General features: G+C 43.1%; 2 protein-coding genes across 2 annotated transcripts; both read left to right on the top strand.

The window, feature by feature from the left end:
- The first annotated feature begins 6,857 nt into the window (after positions 1 to 6,857).
- On the top strand, positions 6,858 to 9,065 carry LOC145424538 (E3 SUMO-protein ligase ZBED1-like). Its single transcript, XM_080297937.1, has 3 exons — positions 6,858 to 7,930; positions 8,213 to 8,219; positions 8,468 to 9,065. The coding sequence occupies exons 1-3, from the start codon at positions 6,858 to 6,860 to the stop codon at positions 9,008 to 9,010; spliced, it is 1,623 nt and encodes a 540-aa protein (XP_080154063.1). The 3' UTR covers positions 9,011 to 9,065.
- Positions 9,066 to 16,025: 6,960 nt separating this feature from the next.
- Positions 16,026 to 18,328, top strand: LOC145424228 (E3 SUMO-protein ligase ZBED1-like). Its single transcript, XM_080297347.1, has 3 exons — positions 16,026 to 17,098; positions 17,383 to 17,389; positions 17,638 to 18,328. Exons 1-3 carry the CDS (start codon positions 16,026 to 16,028, stop codon positions 18,178 to 18,180), a joined length of 1,623 nt encoding a protein of 540 aa, XP_080153473.1. The 3' UTR covers positions 18,181 to 18,328.
- Positions 18,329 to 18,611: the final 283 nt, after the last annotated feature.

The raw sequence follows: 18,611 nt of genomic DNA, 5'->3' as shown, positions 1-18,611 counted from the left end.
ATTAATAAATTTTTAGGCTGTGATTAATTCGCTTCCAGCACAACACCCAGCCTACGTCAGACCACGCTGAGTGAACGCAGGCCACTCAGCGTGGTCTTAGCATTAAATAACACTAACAAGTGTGTAAAAATCCGCTATCTGTCAGTATGTTTGCACACATTTTGGTCATATTTCGAGTTGTGATTAATCATGATTAATTAATTTTTAGGCTGTGATTAATCTGATTAAAATTTTTAATCATTTGACAGCCCTAATTATATTATATTATATTATATTATATTATATTATATTATATTATATTATATTATATTATATTATATTATATTATATTATATTATATTATAGTGCAAACAGTGCAGGCTTCAGCTCTGGGGAACAAGCTGTTCCTCAGTTTGGGTGGATTCCGTCACTCACAGCGTTGTTAGCCCTCTTGTGCGCGCAGACTGCAACCCCCCCACTGTGCTTTGCCCTGATATCTGCAGTGTGAGGTTGGATCGCTCATTCTCATCCTCACACTGATGCCACTTATTTCGGTCTTTGTTTGACATAAAAGGGCATATTTGTCACTTTATTGCAACTATATTTGCACTCTTGAGCTCCTTCATTCACTGACTGATCATAAAGTTATTACTTGCGTTATGTATTCATCCGTTTGAACATAATTAATGAAGCCACATGTAATCACTAAAATTTGTATTTTGGGTACAATAAGAGAGTTTCAGATGGAATGCTGTTTTGTTTTGTTTAAATTTCACCAACTTGCTGATGCCCACGGTTGTGAGTGCGGCTTCTTGCTGTACATGGGTGGATGGTTGTAAATCACATCACAGATGCCAAAAACCTCTCAAACCAAGCCCCCTTGCCGGTGATGCTGTGCGCAACCTCGTGACGGAGTCAAGCATATTCAAAACACCCCCTCACCTCCCGTGTCAAACTCAAATGTCAGCCTATTTCATGTGTCACTTTTGGAGCAGTTGCCATCCCGACGAGCCATGGAGAAGTTCGTGTTTGTGTTATTTTACTTATTTGGTGTTCTGGTGTGTTTGGGCACCGGTCAGCACCATCGTGTTGAGCACGTGTTGGACCGTGGACACACCGGATTCAGTGGGAGAATAACGGTCAGGTGTACAGTTTACTGAGCACTGGGACTCAGTATCGTTTACCAGCACAGACACGGAGACGCGCTCAGCTTCTATTGAGAGCAAACAACCAAGTGAACCCTCCGGCTGCGTCCAGTAGACGAGACACACCGTCTGGGCCGGGAGCTTTCCGAGCATTCAGACTCTTAAACTGCTTCCTCGCATCTGCTTCATGAATATGAAGGGTTGTGGTGGGAGGAGGTGGTGTGAAATCCTCTTTTGTGTGGGGTGAGGAGGGGGGTGTTGTAAAAGTCCCCAAGAGCAATGATGAGAGAGTCCGGGAATGTCCGCTCCATGTGCAGTATCTGCTCCGCGAGTGCGCACTGAGCTGCCTGCGCATCCGCATCTGGCGGGATGTAAACAGCGGCCAAGATGAATGAAGCAAACTCCCGCGGAGAATAAAACGGTTTGCAGTGAATAAAAAGGTATTCCAGAGAGGAAGAGCAGTGCTGAGCAATCACTGTTACATCTGTGCACCAGCCACTATTAATGTAGAAGCAGACACGTCCACCTGTGGTCTTACCAGAGAGAGAGGCCTGCCGGTCCGCGCGCAGCAGATGAAAGCCCTCCAGCTTGAGCGCGCTGTCCGGGATGTCCTCACAGAGCCACGACTCCGTAAAACACAAGACACAGGAGGAGGCAACGTCTCTGTTCATGCTTCTCATCAGGGCCAGCTCGTCCATCTCATTCCTGAGTGAGCGTACGTTGGAAAGGAAGATCCCAGGAAGAGCAGTTCGCAGTCCGCGTCTCCTCAGACGCACGAGTGCGCCGGCTCGCTTTCCTCGCTTTCGGCGTCTCACTTTCCTGATCAGAGTCTGCAGTAAATCTGCCGCAGATGCGACAAATATTGGAAGTAAATCCACAGGTGTTGTAGTCCTGTAGTTAAGAAGCTCTTCTCTAGTGTAAGAATATCAGAGGAGTGTAAGAATATCAGAGGAGTGCCCAGACACAGAAGTTATGCACAAAACAGAAGTAACGCACTGAAGCACCGGGGCATCCATACGCGGCGGCGCCATCTTGGAACAAGGGACTTGGCTTTGAAAGGTAGAGTGTTAATTACTAAAGCTGAAGGGATATCCCGATGAACATATGCTGCTCTCTCCTTACATCTGGATAAGAAAAGTAGTAAAGATATTGACCGTATGCTCTTTAATTTTATATGGAAAAACCGTACGCACTATATTAGAAAAACTGTTGTGATGAATAAGTACGAATCAGGTGGGCTTAACGTCTTAGACTTTTCTACTTTAAATAACACTTTCAAAATTAATTGGGCCAAACATTTTCTTAAAACCCTACCTCTATCTGGAACTTTATACCATACCACATTTTCTCTCGTTTTGGTGGCTTTACTTTTATTTGAAATTGTAATTACAATGTTGAGAAAGTCCCTGTAAAGCTTTCATCCTTCCATAAGCAGGTCCTCTTAGCGTGGACCCTCATTTATAAACACAACTTCTCACCTCACAAATACCTTATCTGGAACAACAGAGATATTTTATAGAAAAATAAATCACTTTTCCTGGAAACTTGGCTCCAAAATGGGATCCTATTGGTGGCTCAGCTGGTTAGTAAAGAGGGACAACTACTTACTTACAACGACTTTATTGCACTATATAATTTTCCAATCAGTGTTCCAGATATCAAGCGGAAGACAGTCTGGATGGTCCCCCATAAATATTTGATTGTAAATAAGGTGAAAGAAGTCTCTTTTAAAATTCGACATACATGTTATCCAGCCAGTCACTACATGGTCAAATTTAAAAGGGACATAAATACTAATTGTACTTTCTGTGGGGATCATCCAGAAACGGTGACACATCTTTTTTGGTACTGTTCTTTTACACAGAGATTCTGGAAGGAATTTAGCAGCTTTGTTATTGTCCATATTTTAAGGGAGTTTTCTTTACGATGGGAAAATGTTTTATTCTGTTTCTTTAAGTTCCCCAAGAAGTATGAGAAATGTTTTTTATGATAAATTTCTTAATACTTTTAGCTAAATTTTTTATCCATAAATGTAAGTTTACTAACAAAACACCATATTTCTGTCATTATTTTAAGGATGTGCACATGCACATACAATCAATATCAGACTGCACCAACAAAAAGGCTCTCACAACAATATATGTATGCGAATTTTTGCGTGTATTCTTATAATTGTTACCTTTTTCTTTCACCCTTGGCTTTTTGTGTTCATGTTCTGTTGTATACTTCATCTGTTCGTATGTTGTATACTCATTGTTTGTTAAATAAAGTTTTAAAAAAAAGACACGCTTTGTTTAGACCCCCAAAATCCTTTCCACGCCCACCCCCGTGACATCACGCTCCAAAGCCCTGTTACGTCACAGAACGTGGTGATGTCATAGTGACAGTCCTTTCATCCTTTGATGTTCAAGTCTATAAATAGAGGACAGCTGTCAAAGGGAATTCATTAAGCTATCGTTTTGTTGGAGTGATACAGCACATAAAAAAGCAGAAATGAGTTCGAAAGCTAACAAAGACAGAAATGTTAATTTCTCGAAAACAATGGTTAAAAAAAGTGAAAAAGAAAAAGAAACATATGCCAGACAGTTCGAGCAAAGACTGCAGCCAATGATCGACGAGGTTGAAAAGCTCAAAACTGAGCTTGACTACTTCAAAAACCTGCATACAGTCAATAAGAAACGGATCGAGGATCTAACAAAAGAAAACAATGAACTTTTGCAGAATAATAAGCTGCTGGGTTCGGTCTTGGATGACAGGACAAACATCGCAGACAGGTTGGACTCGATAAAAGATGACCACGAAGCTCTGGTAAAGTTCCGCGCAGAGACGGAGAAAACTCTGGCTGAGCTTAAAGAAAAACACGAGGACGAAGTCCAAGTCCTGCAAGGACTGCTGGAAACAGAGAAAGAAAAGGTGGCACGTCAGCAATTTCACAACAGCCAAGTTGTTGAATTATTATTGAAACGCCACAAAGAGGAAAAAAATAAGATGCAGCAGTTTTACCAGGAAAATACTAAAAAACTGGAAAACAAAGCAAATGCTGCAGACAGGAAGTTAGAAGAGGTGATCAACATGTATGACTCCAAAATAGAAAAGCTGCAGACGGCAGTAAAAAATAGTAGAGGTGTGACCGTCAATGCGGTTAAGGAACGCGAGGAAGAACGTCAATCCTCGCAGTGTTGGATTGACGGTGTTTTGTTTCATAATACAAAGTTACAAGACGAAAATGAAATTATGGTTAAAAACATGAAAGAATTAACAGAGGAGAAAGGTCAAATGGGCAAAGTGATAGACGACCAAAAGGCCCAGAATATGGCGATCAAGCAGAAATGCCAGAGTAATATTAGAGCTCTGGCCTTGGAAAAGAAAATGAAGGCTATGCTTGAAGACGAAGTTGATTCTTTGAAAAAGAAAATTGAAGACATCAAAAAGGCCCTAAGCACAGAGCAGGAAAACCACAGAAAGACAGCAGTGGACCGGCACAAAGTAAAAGCGGCACACAATCAGGCACTGGCTGAAAAGGTGGCGCTGGAAGAGAAACTGCGCTCCACAAAAAAGCAACGGGAAAGATTTATATCCAAAGTGAATTGGCTGGAGAAGAAAGAGCGCTACTTCCAAGAGGAATTGTGCCAGTGCGTTTTGTCCTTTGAAAAGGCATTTCCACATGCCTTGAGAGGAAAAGAAAAGGTGGAATTTAGGGATATGTTCCACAACTTAAAAAAGAAATACGTAGACGGAGTGGAAGGCACCCCCTTTGTTGGAACAACGGAGTTTCTTGAAAAACAGCTGAACTGTCTACGTATCAGATGCAAGGATCTAGATGCAGCTTTACTAGATAAAACACGGGAGCTGGAATCATTTAAAAAGCAGTACAATGACATGGTAAAGTCTTCCGAGTACGCTTTATTCCGACAAAGAGAGGAGCTCATTGGACCAGTGAACCAGATTATCCAAAAGGCTGCCAATGAAGAAAAGGAGATAGGTCATCTAAAATCTAGAGTGAAAGACGCTCAACTCCAGCTTAAATTAGAAAAACAGAAAGGACAAAAGCTGGCATCGTTGGACCATAGAAGCATGATGGGGAGATGTTCTGAGGAGACTCCGTCTCAGATTAATCCTCGTCCACTTCCAGGGAAAACTACATTTATTCAGGTACGTCCAAGACACCCTGGCAGAAGTGCAGGTATGGCTTCCCCAGTGAATCCTCCTGTAGAGTCTCCATCAACACCACCTTTCCTCAATTCTGATGATGGATTACCACCAGTTGATTGTTAAAAATTAACTGCTAAAATAGGCCATTAGAAGTATACTTCATCTTGTCTCCCTATATCATGGGTGGGCATTCTCAGTCCACGAGGGCCGGTGTCCCTGCAGGTTTTAGATCTCACCTTGGCTCAACACACCTGAATCACATGATTAGTTCGTTACCAGGCCTCTGGAGAACTTCAGGACATGTTGAGGAGCTAATTTAGCCGTTTAAATCAGCTGTGTTGGTTCGAGGACACATCTAAAACCTGCAGGGACACCGGCCCTCGTGGACTGAGATTGCCCACCCACCCCCAACCGGTCGCAGCAGATGGCCGCCCCTTCTTGAGCCTGGTTCTGCCGGAGGTTTCTTCCTAAAGGGAGTTTTTCCTCCCCACTGTCGCCCAGTGCTTGCTCAAAGGGGATCATTGGATTGTTGGGGTTTTCTGGCTTTTACTGTAGTGTTTTCACCTTACAGTATAAAGCAGCTTGAGGAGACTGTTGTTTTGCCATGATGCAATATAGTATTAAATATGACTACATTTTAAAAACATCTATTATAGCATCAAAGTAAAACAAAAAAACTAAATGAAATGAATCAAAATGTCTAATCTGGCAAAACAAGAAAAGAAAAAAGGTTTCACCTTTAAATAAAAATCCAAATCACAAACACATTCTGATTTTTGTTGTGTGTGTTTTTTTGTGTGTGTTGTCACGTATAAAATCTTTGCACTCTGTCTCGGTGTCTGCCCGGCCGGCTCCGCAAGGCTACATATGTTTATTGTGTTGCTGCTTTCTTCCACTCGTCATTCTGCCTGGGCGGAGCTCAGGCCCACGCACCTGTCTGCAATTACGCTGCAACGTGTCCTGTCTGTATGGAGACTGAGAGCTGCCAGAGTAATAATGTAGATACAGGCCTCTTTCTCCTTCTGCTGCTGTTCATGCTTTTATTCCATTGATGTTGCTATCATTTGTAAATATATTTATTTGCTCTTATTTTATCAATTTACTGTCGTTCATGTATTTAATCTCCTTTGTATTTAAATATGATTTTTTTTTAAGTAATGCCGCGAGATGGACAGTTAAATAAAGGTTTCATTGAATTAAAAAAAAGATTTAAAGATGACTGGTGGCGGAAGCAGAGCACAGACTGTCTGTGAGAATCTATCGCCATCGTGTGGTGCAGAGATATATTGCCATTGAATTTAGACAACGAAAGCTTGGCTCACAGAGCAGCTGCAACACGAACAAAAAACATTAAATAGCAACATGATATATTATATTATATTATATTATATTATATTATATTATATTATATTATATTATATTATATTATATTATATTATATTTATAGCTGTCGAAATTAACGCGTTAATTGTGATAATTAAATTTTGGAATTAATTACGTTAGAATATTTAACTATTTAGCGCAACACGCAGATAAGTCGCTCCCATAATTCCACTTGATTTGTTTACCGCGCCACTGAAAATGGAGAAGCAGGAAGCGGATGGCCTTCTGGATGGGGAATTTAAATACAAGAAGAACATAGATGGGACAATAAACAAACGCGTTGTAATTTGCACTCACTGTAGTAAAGAGTTTCAATTTCACCGTTCAAATTCGACCTTAAAATACCACCTTAATGCCAAACACGCGTTTGTCGGGGCAGCAGCTTCACCCGGCCTGTGTCAGACCACTCTTAGTGAACGCAGGTCACTCGGTAAGTCTTCTTTGGACAAACTGACCGACAATATAGCCAAATGGATAGCAAAGGACTGCAGACCGCTAAGCATTGTGGAGGACAAGGGCTTTGCGGATGTTTTAAAGGTTGCATCTCAGGACGCGTCCTACAAGCCCCCAGCGAGAAGCACAATAACAATTCGAATCCACGAACTGTATGAAACGGAGAAAAAGAAAAAAGAAGAGGCTTTAGTTCACACAGAATGCGTGGCTCTGACAGGAGACCACTGGACATCATTGAGTAATGACAATTACCTGGGAGTTACTGCGCATTTAATCACTGAAGCCTGGGGTCTGACATCCTTTGCGCTGACTATAATGAAAACGGAAGAGCGGCACTTTGCGGAGGCTTGTGCAGAGCAGTTCCAGACTGTTGCTCGCAGGTGGAGAATTGAGGAGAAGGTGACAACAGTAGGCACGGACAGTGCGCGCAATATGATCGCCGCGGCTCGCATCATGCCATTCAATCACATGCCGTGTACCGTGCACATTCTACAGAGATGCATCACAGTGAGTCTCGCAGACAGTGGCTTTGTCACTGCGCTGGCCAAATGCCGCAAAATTGTTGGCCATTTTAAGCACAGCCCAGCAAACACAGCAGAGCTGAACGCAGAGCAGGTGTCACTGGGGCGCAAGCAGGAGCCGTTGGCCCAGGACGTGCCTACGCGCTGGAACTCCACGCTGGAGATGGTGAAGCGCTTGATCCGCAACCAAACTGCAGTAACCGCGACTCTGGATAAACAAAAGCATAAACTTGTCCTCCTGACGCCTCCAGAGTGGGACAAACTCCAGAGACTGGAGACACTTCTAGAGCCCTGCAGGTGAGCCTGTCATTGTGACCATAATTGTAGGTTTAGATTAAATGTATCAAACATACATCTTAAATCAGTTTTGTTATTATGAAAATGTCTTATTTAAAAAATAAATGAAATCAAATATTTTATTAATATTACCTAGTATTAAAAAGCTTTTTTTAATTTGCTGTCTTATCTGTGTGTGTGTAAATGGCCTGCATTTGTATAGCGCTTTTCTAGTCCATAGGACCCCAAAGCGCTTTACACTACATTCAGTCATTCACCCATTCACACACTGGCGATGGCAAGCTACATTGTAGCCACAGCTGCCCTGGGGCGCACTGACAGAGGCGAGCCTGCCGGACACAGGCGCCACCGGGCCCTCTGACCACCACCAGTAGGCAAACACGGGGTTAGTATCTTGCCCAAGGATATTTGGCATGCAGCCAGGAGGCAGCCTGGGATCGAACCACCGACCTTCTGATTAGTGGCTGACCTGCTCTGCCACCTGAGCTACAGCCACCCCATGTGTGTATGTGTGTATTCCACTGCACATATCTGCAGACTGAACTGCTGGGAGGAGAGGCCTACGTCTCCTGCTCTGTAGTTCTACCAGCCTTCTGCCACCTGCGCCGTGTCATGGAAGTAACTGATGAGGACCCTGCATATGTGGTGAGGTTTAAAGAGAAGTTTAAGGAAGACCTTGCTTCCCGCCAGGAACATACCAACTATGCATGGCTCCAGATCGCAACTGCACTGGACCCACGTTTTAAAGACCTACGCAGTGTGCCCAAGACTGACAGAGAAGCAGTGTGGACCACACTGGCAGGCATGCTGCATGAAGACTCTCCTAGAAGATCACACACTGCAGAAGAAGGTCCAGCCAAGAAGAGGCTGAGCCTGCTGCAGATGGACTCTGACTCTGAGTCAGAGGAGGAGGTACAGCAGGACAGAGCCATACAGCGCTACAGAGCAGAGCCCTGCACTGCCTTAGAGGACTGTCCCTTACAGTGGTGGGCAGCTCATGCAGGAGCCCACAGCCAGCTGGCCCGCCTTGCTCGCAGATACCTGGCCACTCCTGCCTCCACATTTTGCCTGTTGAATTAGGCCTATGTTCTGTGAACTTGAAGATGTATATGGATAAAACAATGTGCTAGATTTAAACGGGTGGAAAACATTCAGTAAAAATCCCTCACAATTATTTGAAGCCCTGTTCTGCTTGTACTGCTTGTACTCACAATTAATAATAAATAAAACAAACAAGTGTGTTAAAAACCACTATCTGTCCCGATTTTTACACATATATACACACATATACACATATATTTCGAGTTGCGATTAATAAATTTTTAGGCTGTGATTAATTCGCTTCCAGCACAACACCCAGCCTACGTCAGACCACGCTGAGTGAACGCAGGCCACTCAGCGTGGTCTTAGCATTAAATAACACTAACAAGTGTGTAAAAATCCGCTATCTGTCAGTATGTTTGCACACATTTTGGTCATATTTCGAGTTGTGATTAATCATGATTAATTAATTTTTAGGCTGTGATTAATCTGATTAAAATTTTTAATCATTTGACAGCCCTAATTATATTATATTATATTATATTATATTATATTATATTATAGTGCAAACAGTGCAGGCTTCAGCTCTGGGGAACAAGCTGTTCCTCAGTTTGGGTGGATTCCGTCACTCACAGCGTTGTTAGCCCTCTTGTGCGCGCAGACTGCAACCCCCCCACTGTGCTTTGCCCTGATATCTGCAGTGTGAGGTTGGATCGCTCATTCTCATCCTCACACTGATGCCACTTATTTCGGTCTTTGTTTGACATAAAAGGGCATATTTGTCACTTTATTGCAACTATATTTGCACTCTTGAGCTCCTTCATTCACTGACTGATCATAAAGTTATTACTTGCGTTATGTATTCATCCGTTTGAACATAATTAATGAAGCCACATGTAATCACTAAAATTTGTATTTTGGGTACAATAAGAGAGTTTCAGATGGAATGCTGTTTTGTTTTGTTTAAATTTCACCAACTTGCTGATGCCCACGGTTGTGAGTGCGGCTTCTTGCTGTACATGGGTGGATGGTTGTAAATCACATCACAGATGCCAAAAACCTCTCAAACCAAGCCCCCTTGCCGGTGATGCTGTGCGCAACCTCGTGACGGAGTCAAGCATATTCAAAACACCCCCTCACCTCCCGTGTCAAACTCAAATGTCAGCCTATTTCATGTGTCACTTTTGGAGCAGTTGCCATCCCGACGAGCCATGGAGAAGTTCGTGTTTGTGTTATTTTACTTATTTGGTGTTCTGGTGTGTTTGGGCACCGGTCAGCACCATCGTGTTGAGCACGTGTTGGACCGTGGACACACCGGATTCGGTGGGAGAATAACGGTCAGGTGTACAGTTTACTGAGCACTGGGACTCAGTATCGTTTACCAGCACAGACACGGAGACGCGCTCAGCTTCTATTGAGAGCAAACAACCAAGTGAACCCTCCGGCTGCGTCCAGTAGACGAGACACACCGTCTGGGCCGGGAGCTTTCCGAGCATTCAGACTCTTAAACTGCTTCCTCGCATCTGCTTCATGAATATGAAGGGTTGTGGTGGGAGGAGGTGGTGTGAAATCCTCTTTTGTGTGGGGTGAGGAGGGGGGTGTTGTAAAAGTCCCCAAGAGCAATGATGAGAGAGTCCGGGAATGTCCGCTCCATGTGCAGTATCTGCTCCGCGAGTGCGCACTGAGCTGCCTGCGCATCCGCATCTGGCGGGATGTAAACAGCGGCCAAGATGAATGAAGCAAACTCCCGCGGAGAATAAAACGGTTTGCAGTGAATAAAAAGGTATTCCAGAGAGGAAGAGCAGTGCTGAGCAATCACTGTTACATCTGTGCACCAGCCACTATTAATGTAGAAGCAGACACGTCCACCTGTGGTCTTACCAGAGAGAGAGGCCTGCCGGTCCGCGCGCAGCAGATGAAAGCCCTCCAGCTTGAGCGCGCTGTCCGGGATGTCCTCACAGAGCCACGACTCCGTAAAACACAAGACACAGGAGGAGGCAACGTCTCTGTTCATGCTTCTCATCAGGGCCAGCTCGTCCATCTCATTCCTGAGTGAGCGTACGTTGGAAAGGAAGATCCCAGGAAGAGCAGTTCGCAGTCCGCGTCTCCTCAGACGCACGAGTGCGCCGGCTCGCTTTCCTCGCTTTCGGCGTCTCACTTTCCTGATCAGAGTCTGCAGTAAATCTGCCGCAGATGCGACAAATATTGGAAGTAAATCCACAGGTGTTGTAGTCCTGTAGTTAAGAAGCTCTTCTCTAGTGTAAGAATATCCAGAGGAGTGCCCAGACACAGAAGTTATGCACAAAAACAAAACAGAAGTAACGCACTGAAGCACCGGGGCATCCATACGCGGCGGCGCCATCTTGGAACAAGGGACTTGTCTTTGAAAGGTAGAGTGTTAATTACTAAAGCTGAAGGGATATCCCGATGAACATATGCTGCTCTCTCCTTACATCTGGATAAGAAAAGTAGTAAAGATATTGACCGTATGCTCTTTAATTTTATATGGAAAAACCGTACGCACTATATTAGAAAAACTGTTGTGATGAATAAGTACGAATCAGGTGGGCTTAACGTCTTAGACTTTTCTACTTTAAATAACACTTTCAAAATTAATTGGGCCAAACATTTTCTTAAAACCCTACCTCTATCTGGAACTTTATACCATACCACATTTTCTCTCGTTTTGGTGGCTTTACTTTTATTTGAAATTGTAATTACAATGTTGAGAAAGTCCCTGTAAAGCTTTCATCCTTCCATAAGCAGGTCCTCTTAGCGTGGACCCTCATTTATAAACACAACTTCTCACCTCACAAATACCTTATCTGGAACAACAGAGATATTTTATAGAAAAATAAATCACTTTTCCTGGAAACTTGGCTCCAAAATGGGATCCTATTGGTGGCTCAGCTGGTTAGTAAAGAGGGACAACTACTTACTTACAATGACTTTATTGCACTATATAATTTTCCAATCAGTGTTCCAGATATCAAGCGGAAGACAGTCTGGATGGTCCCCCATAAATATTTGATTGTAAATAAGGTGAAAGAAGTCTCTTTTAAAATTCGACATACATGTTATCCAGCCAGTCACTACATGGTCAAATTTAAAAGGGACATAAATACTAATTGTACTTTCTGTGGGGATCATCCAGAAACGGTGACACATCTTTTTTGGTACTGTTCTTTTACACAGAGATTCTGGAAGGAATTTAGCAGCTTTGTTATTGTCCATATTTTAAGGGAGTTTTCTTTACGATGGGAAAATGTTTTATTCTGTTTCTTTAAGTTCCCCAAGAAGTATGAGAAATGTTTTTTATGATAAATTTCTTAATACTTTTAGCTAAATTTTTTATCCATAAATGTAAGTTTACTAACAAAACACCATATTTCTGTCATTATTTTAAGGATGTGCACATGCACATACAATCAATATCAGACTGCACCAACAAAAAGGCTCTCACAACAATATATGTATGCGAATTTTTGCGTGTATTCTTATAATTGTTACCTTTTTCTTTCACCCTTGGCTTTTTGTGTTCATGTTCTGTTGTATACTTCATCTGTTCGTATGTTGTATACTCATTGTTTGTTAAATAAAGTTAAAAAAAAAAGACACGCTTTGTTTAGACCCCCAAAATCCTTTCCACGCCCACCCCCGTGACATCACGCTCCAAAGCCCTGTTACGTCACAGAACGTGGTGATGTCATAGTGACAGTCCTTTCATCCTTTGATGTTCAAGTCTATAAATAGAGGACAGCTGTCAAAGGGAATTCATTAAGCTATCGTTTTGTTGGAGTGATACAGCACATAAAAAAGCAGAAATGAGTTCGAAAGCTAACAAAGACAGAAATGTTAATTTCTCGAAAACAATGGTTAAAAAAAGTGAAAAAGAAAAAGAAACATATGCCAGACAGTTCGAGCAAAGACTGCAGCCAATGATCGACGAGGTTGAAAAGCTCAAAACTGAGCTTGACTACTTCAAAAACCTGCATACAGTCAATAAGAAACGGATCGAGGATCTAACAAAAGAAAACAATGAACTTTTGCAGAATAATAAGCTGCTGGGTTCGGTCTTGGATGACAGGACAAACATCGCAGACAGGTTGGACTCGATAAAAGATGACCACGAAGCTCTGGTAAAGTTCCGCGCAGAGACGGAGAAAACTCTGGCTGAGCTTAAAGAAAAACACGAGGACGAAGTCCAAGTCCTGCAAGGACTGCTGGAAACAGAGAAAGAAAAGGTGGCACGTCAGCAATTTCACAACAGCCAAGTTGTTGAATTATTATTGAAACGCCACAAAGAGGAAAAAAATAAGATGCAGCAGTTTTACCAGGAAAATACTAAAAAACTGGAAAACAAAGCAAATGCTGCAGACAGGAAGTTAGAAGAGGTGATCAACATGTATGACTCCAAAATAGAAAAGCTGCAGACGGCAGTAAAAAATAGTAGAGGTGTGACCGTCAATGCGGTTAAGGAACGCGAGGAAGAACGTCAATCCTCGCAGTGTTGGATTGACGGTGTTTTGTTTCATAATACAAAGTTACAAGACGAAAATGAATTTATGGTTAAAAACATGAAAGAATTAACAGAGGAGAAAGGTCAAATGGGCAAAGTGATAGACGACCAAAAGGCCCAGAATATGGCGATCAAGCAGAAATGCCAGAGTAATATTAGAGCTCTGGCCTTGGAAAAGAAAATGAAGGCTATGCTTGAAGACGAAGTTGATTCTTTGAAAAAGAAAATTGAAGACATCAAAAAGGCCCTAAGCACAGAGCAGGAAAACCACAGAAAGACAGCAGTGGACCGGCACAAAGTAAAAGCGGCACACAATCAGGCACTGGCTGAAAAGGTGGCGCTGGAAGAGAAACTGCGCTCCACAAAAAAGCAACGGGAAAGATTTATATCCAAAGTGAATTGGCTGGAGAAGAAAGAGCGCTACTTCCAAGAGGAATTGTGCCAGTGCGTTTTGTCCTTTGAAAAGGCATTTCCACATGCCTTGAGAGGAAAAGAAAAGGTGGAATTTAGGGATATGTTCCACAACTTAAAAAAGAAATACGTAGACGGAGTGGAAGGCACCCCCTTTGTTGGAACAACGGAGTTTCTTGAAAAACAGCTGAACTGTCTACGTATCAGATGCAAGGATCTAGATGCAGCTTTACTAGATAAAACACGGGAGCTGGAATCATTTAAAAAGCAGTACAATGACATGGTAAAGTCTTCCGAGTACGCTTTATTCCGACAAAGAGAGGAGCTCATTGGACCAGTGAACCAGATTATCCAAAAGGCTGCCAATGAAGAAAAGGAGATAGGTCATCTAAAATCTAGAGTGAAAGACGCTCAACTCCAGCTTAAATTAGAAAAACAGAAAGGACAAAAGCTGGCATCGTTGGACCATAGAAGCATGATGGGGAGATGTTCTGAGGAGACTCCGTCTCAGATTAATCCTCGTCCACTTCCAGGGAAAACTACATTTATTCAGGTACGTCCAAGACACCCTGGCAGAAGTGCAGGTATGGCTTCCCCAGTGAATCCTCCTGTAGAGTCTCCATCAACACCACCTTTCCTCAATTCTGATGATGGATTACCACCAGTTGATTGTTAAAAATTAACTGCTAAAATAGGCCATTAGAAGTATACTTCATCTTGTCTCCCTATATCATGGGTGGGCATTCTCAGTCCACGAGGGCCGGTGTCCCTGCAGGTTTTAGATCTCACCTTGGCTCAACACACCTGAATCACATGATTAGTTCGTTACCAGGCCTCTGGAGAACTTCAGGACATGTTGAGGAGCTAATTTAGCCGTTTAAATCAGCTGTGTTGGTTCGAGGACACATCTAAAACCTGCAGGGACACCGGCCCTCGTGGACTGAGATTGCCCACCCACCCCCAACCGGTCGCAGCAGATGGCCGCCCCTTCTTGAGCCTGGTTCTGCCGGAGGTTTCTTCCTAAAGGGAGTTTTTCCTCCCCACTGTCGCCCAGTGCTTGCTCAAAGGGGATCATTGGATTGTTGGGGTTTTCTGGCTTTTACTGTAGTGTTTTCACCTTACAGTATAAAGCAGCTTGAGGAGACTGTTGTTTTGCCATGATGCAATATAGTATTAAATATGACTACATTTTAAAAACATCTATTATAGCATCAAAGTAAAACAAAAAAACTAAATGAAATGAATCAAAATGTCTAATCTGGCAAAACAAGAAAAGAAAAAAGGTTTCACCTTTAAATAAAAATCCAAATCACAAACACATTCTGATTTTTGTTGTGTGTGTTTTTTTGTGTGTGTTGTCACGTATAAAATCTTTGCACTCTGTCTCGGTGTCTGCCCGGCCGGCTCCGCAAGGCTACATATGTTTATTGTGTTGCTGCTTTCTTCCACTCGTCATTCTGCCTGGGCGGAGCTCAGGCCCACGCACCTGTCTGCAATTACGCTGCAACGTGTCCTGTCTGTATGGAGACTGAGAGCTGCCAGAGTAATAATGTAGATACAGGCCTCTTTCTCCTTCTGCTGCTGTTCATGCTTTTATTCCATTGATGTTGCTATCATTTGTAAATATATTTATTTGCTCTTATTTTATCAATTTACTGTCGTTCATGTATTTAATCTTCTTTGTATTTAAATATGATTTTTTTTTAAGTAATGCCGCGAGATGGACAGTTAAATAAAGGTTTCATTGAATTAAAAAAAAGATTTAAAGATGACTGGTGGCGGAAGCAGAGCACAGACTGTCTGTGAGAATCTATCGCCATCGTGTGGTGCAGAGATATATTGCCATTGAATTTAGACAACGAAAGCTTGGCTCACAGAGCAGCTGCAACACGAACAAAAAACATTAAATAGCAACATGATATATTATATTATATTATATTATATTATATTATATTATATTATATTATATTATATTATATTATATTTATAGCTGTCGAAATTAACGCGTTAATTGTGATAATTAAATTTTGGAATTAATTACGTTAGAATATTTAACTATTTAGCGCAACACGCAGATAAGTCGCTCCCATAATTCCACTTGATTTGTTTACCGCGCCACTGAAAATGGAGAAGCAGGAAGCGGATGGCCTTCTGGATGGGGAATTTAAATACAAGAAGAACATAGATGGGACAATAAACAAACGCGTTGTAATTTGCACTCACTGTAGTAAAGAGTTTCAATTTCACCGTTCAAATTCGACCTTAAAATACCACCTTAATGCCAAACACGCGTTTGTCGGGGCAGCAGCTTCACCCGGCCTGCGTCAGACCACTCTTAGTGAACGCAGGTCACTCGGTAAGTCTTCTTTGGACAAACTGACCGACAATATAGCCAAATGGATAGCAAAGGACTGCAGACCGCTAAGCATTGTGGAGGACAAGGGCTTTGCGGATGTTTTAAAGGTTGCATCTCAGGACGCGTCCTACAAGCCCCCAGCGAGAAGCACAATAACAATTCGAATCCACGAACTGTATGAAACGGAGAAAAAGAAAAAAGAAGAGGCTTTAGTTCACACAGAATGCGTGGCTCTGACAGGAGACCACTGGACATCATTGAGTAATGACAATTACCTGGGAGTTACTGCGCATTTAATCACTGAAGCCTGGGGTCTGACATCCTTTGCGCTGACTGTAATGAAAACGGAAGAGCGGCACTTTGCGGAGGCTTGTGCAGAGCAGTTCCAGACTGTTGCTCGCAGGTGGAGAATTGAGGAGAAGGTGACAACAGTAGGCACGGACAGTGCGCGCAATATGATCGCCGCGGCTCGCATCATGCCATTCAATCACATGCCGTGTACCGCGCACATTCTACAGAGATGCATCACAGTGAGTCTCGCAGACAGTGGCTTTGTCACTGCGCTGGCCAAATGCCGCAAAATTGTTGGCCATTTTAAGCACAGCCCAGCAAACACAGCAGAGCTGAACGCAGAGCAGGTGTCACTGGGGCGCAAGCAGGAGCCGTTGGCCCAGGACGTGCCTACGCGCTGGAACTCCACGCTGGAGATGGTGAAGCGCTTGATCCGCAACCAAACTGCAGTAACCGCGACTCTGGATAAACAAAAGCATAAACTTGTCCTCCTGACGCCTCCAGAGTGGGACAAACTCCAGAGACTGGAGACACTTCTAGAGCCCTGCAGGTGAGCCTGTCATTGTGACCATAATTGTAGGTTTAGATTAAATGTATCAAACATACATCTTAAATCAGTTTTGTTATTATGAAAATGTCTTATTTAAAAAATAAATGAAATCAAATATTTTATTAATATTACCTAGTATTAAAAAGCTTTTTTTAATTTGCTGTCTTATCTGTGTGTGTGTGTAAATGGCCTGCATTTGTATAGCGCTTTTCTAGTCCATAGGACCCCAAAGCGCTTTACACTACATTCAGTCATTCACCCATTCACACACTGGCGATGGCAAGCTACATTGTAGCCACAGCTGCCCTGGGGCGCACTGACAGAGGCGAGCCTGCCGGACACAGGCGCCACCGGGCCCTCTGACCACCACCAGTAGGCAAACACGGGGTTAGTATCTTGCCCAAGGATATTTGGCATGCAGCCAGGAGGCAGCCTGGGATCGAACCACCGACCTTCTGATTAGTGGCTGACCTGCTCTGCCACCTGAGCTACAGCCACCCCATGTGTGTATGTGTGTATTCCACTGCACATATCTGCAGACTGAACTGCTGGGAGGAGAGGCCTACGTCTCCTGCTCTGTAGTTCTACCAGCCTTCTGCCACCTGCGCCGTGTCATGGAAGTAACTGATGAGGACCCTGCATATGTGGTGAGGTTTAAAGAGAAGTTTAAGGAAGACCTTGCTTCCCGCCAGGAACATACCAACTATGCATGGCTCCAGATCGCAACTGCACTGGACCCACGTTTTAAAGACCTACGCAGTGTGCCCAAGACTGACAGAGAAGCAGTGTGGACCACACTGGCAGGCATGCTGCATGAAGACTCTCCTAGAAGATCACACACTGCAGAAGAAGGTCCAGCCAAGAAGAGGCTGAGCCTGCTGCAGATGGACTCTGACTCTGAGTCAGAGGAGGAGGTACAGCAGGACAGAGCCATACAGCGCTACAGAGCAGAGCCCTGCACTGCCTTAGAGGACTGTCCCTTACAGTGGTGGGCAGCTCATGCAGGAGCCCACAGCCAGCTGGCCCGCCTTGCTCGCAGATACCTGGCCACTCCTGCCTCCACATTTTGCCTGTTGAATTAGGCCTATGTTCTGTGAACTTGAAGATGTATATGGATAAAACAATGTGCTAGATTTAAACGGGTGGAAAACATTCAGTAAAAATCCCTCACAATTATTTGAAGCCCTGTTCTGCTTGTACTGCTTGTACTCACAATTAATAATAAATAAAACAAACAAGTGTGTTAAAAACCACTATCTGTCCCGATTTTTACACATATATACACACATATACACATATATTTCGAGTTGCGATTAATAAATTTTTAGGCTGTGATTAATTCGCTTCCAGCACAACACCCAGCCTACGTCAGACCACGCTGAGTGAACGCAGGCCACTCAGCGTGGTCTTAGCATTAAATAACACTAACAAGTGTGTAAAAATCCGCTATCTGTCAGTATGTTTGCACACATTTTGGTCATATTTCGAGTTGTGATTAATCATGATTAATTAA

This window comes from Astatotilapia calliptera, chromosome 23 (assembly GCF_964374335.1).
Source record: "Astatotilapia calliptera chromosome 23, fAstCal68.1, whole genome shotgun sequence".
Taxonomy (NCBI): Eukaryota; Metazoa; Chordata; class Actinopteri; order Cichliformes; family Cichlidae; genus Astatotilapia; species Astatotilapia calliptera.
The sequence above is the reverse complement of the archived record's forward strand: the minus strand, read 5'-3'. Positions and strand labels throughout refer to the sequence as shown.

Excerpts from the sequence above, each read along its gene's own strand:
- LOC145424538 (XM_080297937.1), top strand. The coding sequence starts at position 6,858 with ATGGAGAAGCAGGAAGCGGATGGCCTTCTGGATGGGGAATTTAAATAC.
- LOC145424228 (XM_080297347.1), top strand. The coding sequence starts at position 16,026 with ATGGAGAAGCAGGAAGCGGATGGCCTTCTGGATGGGGAATTTAAATAC.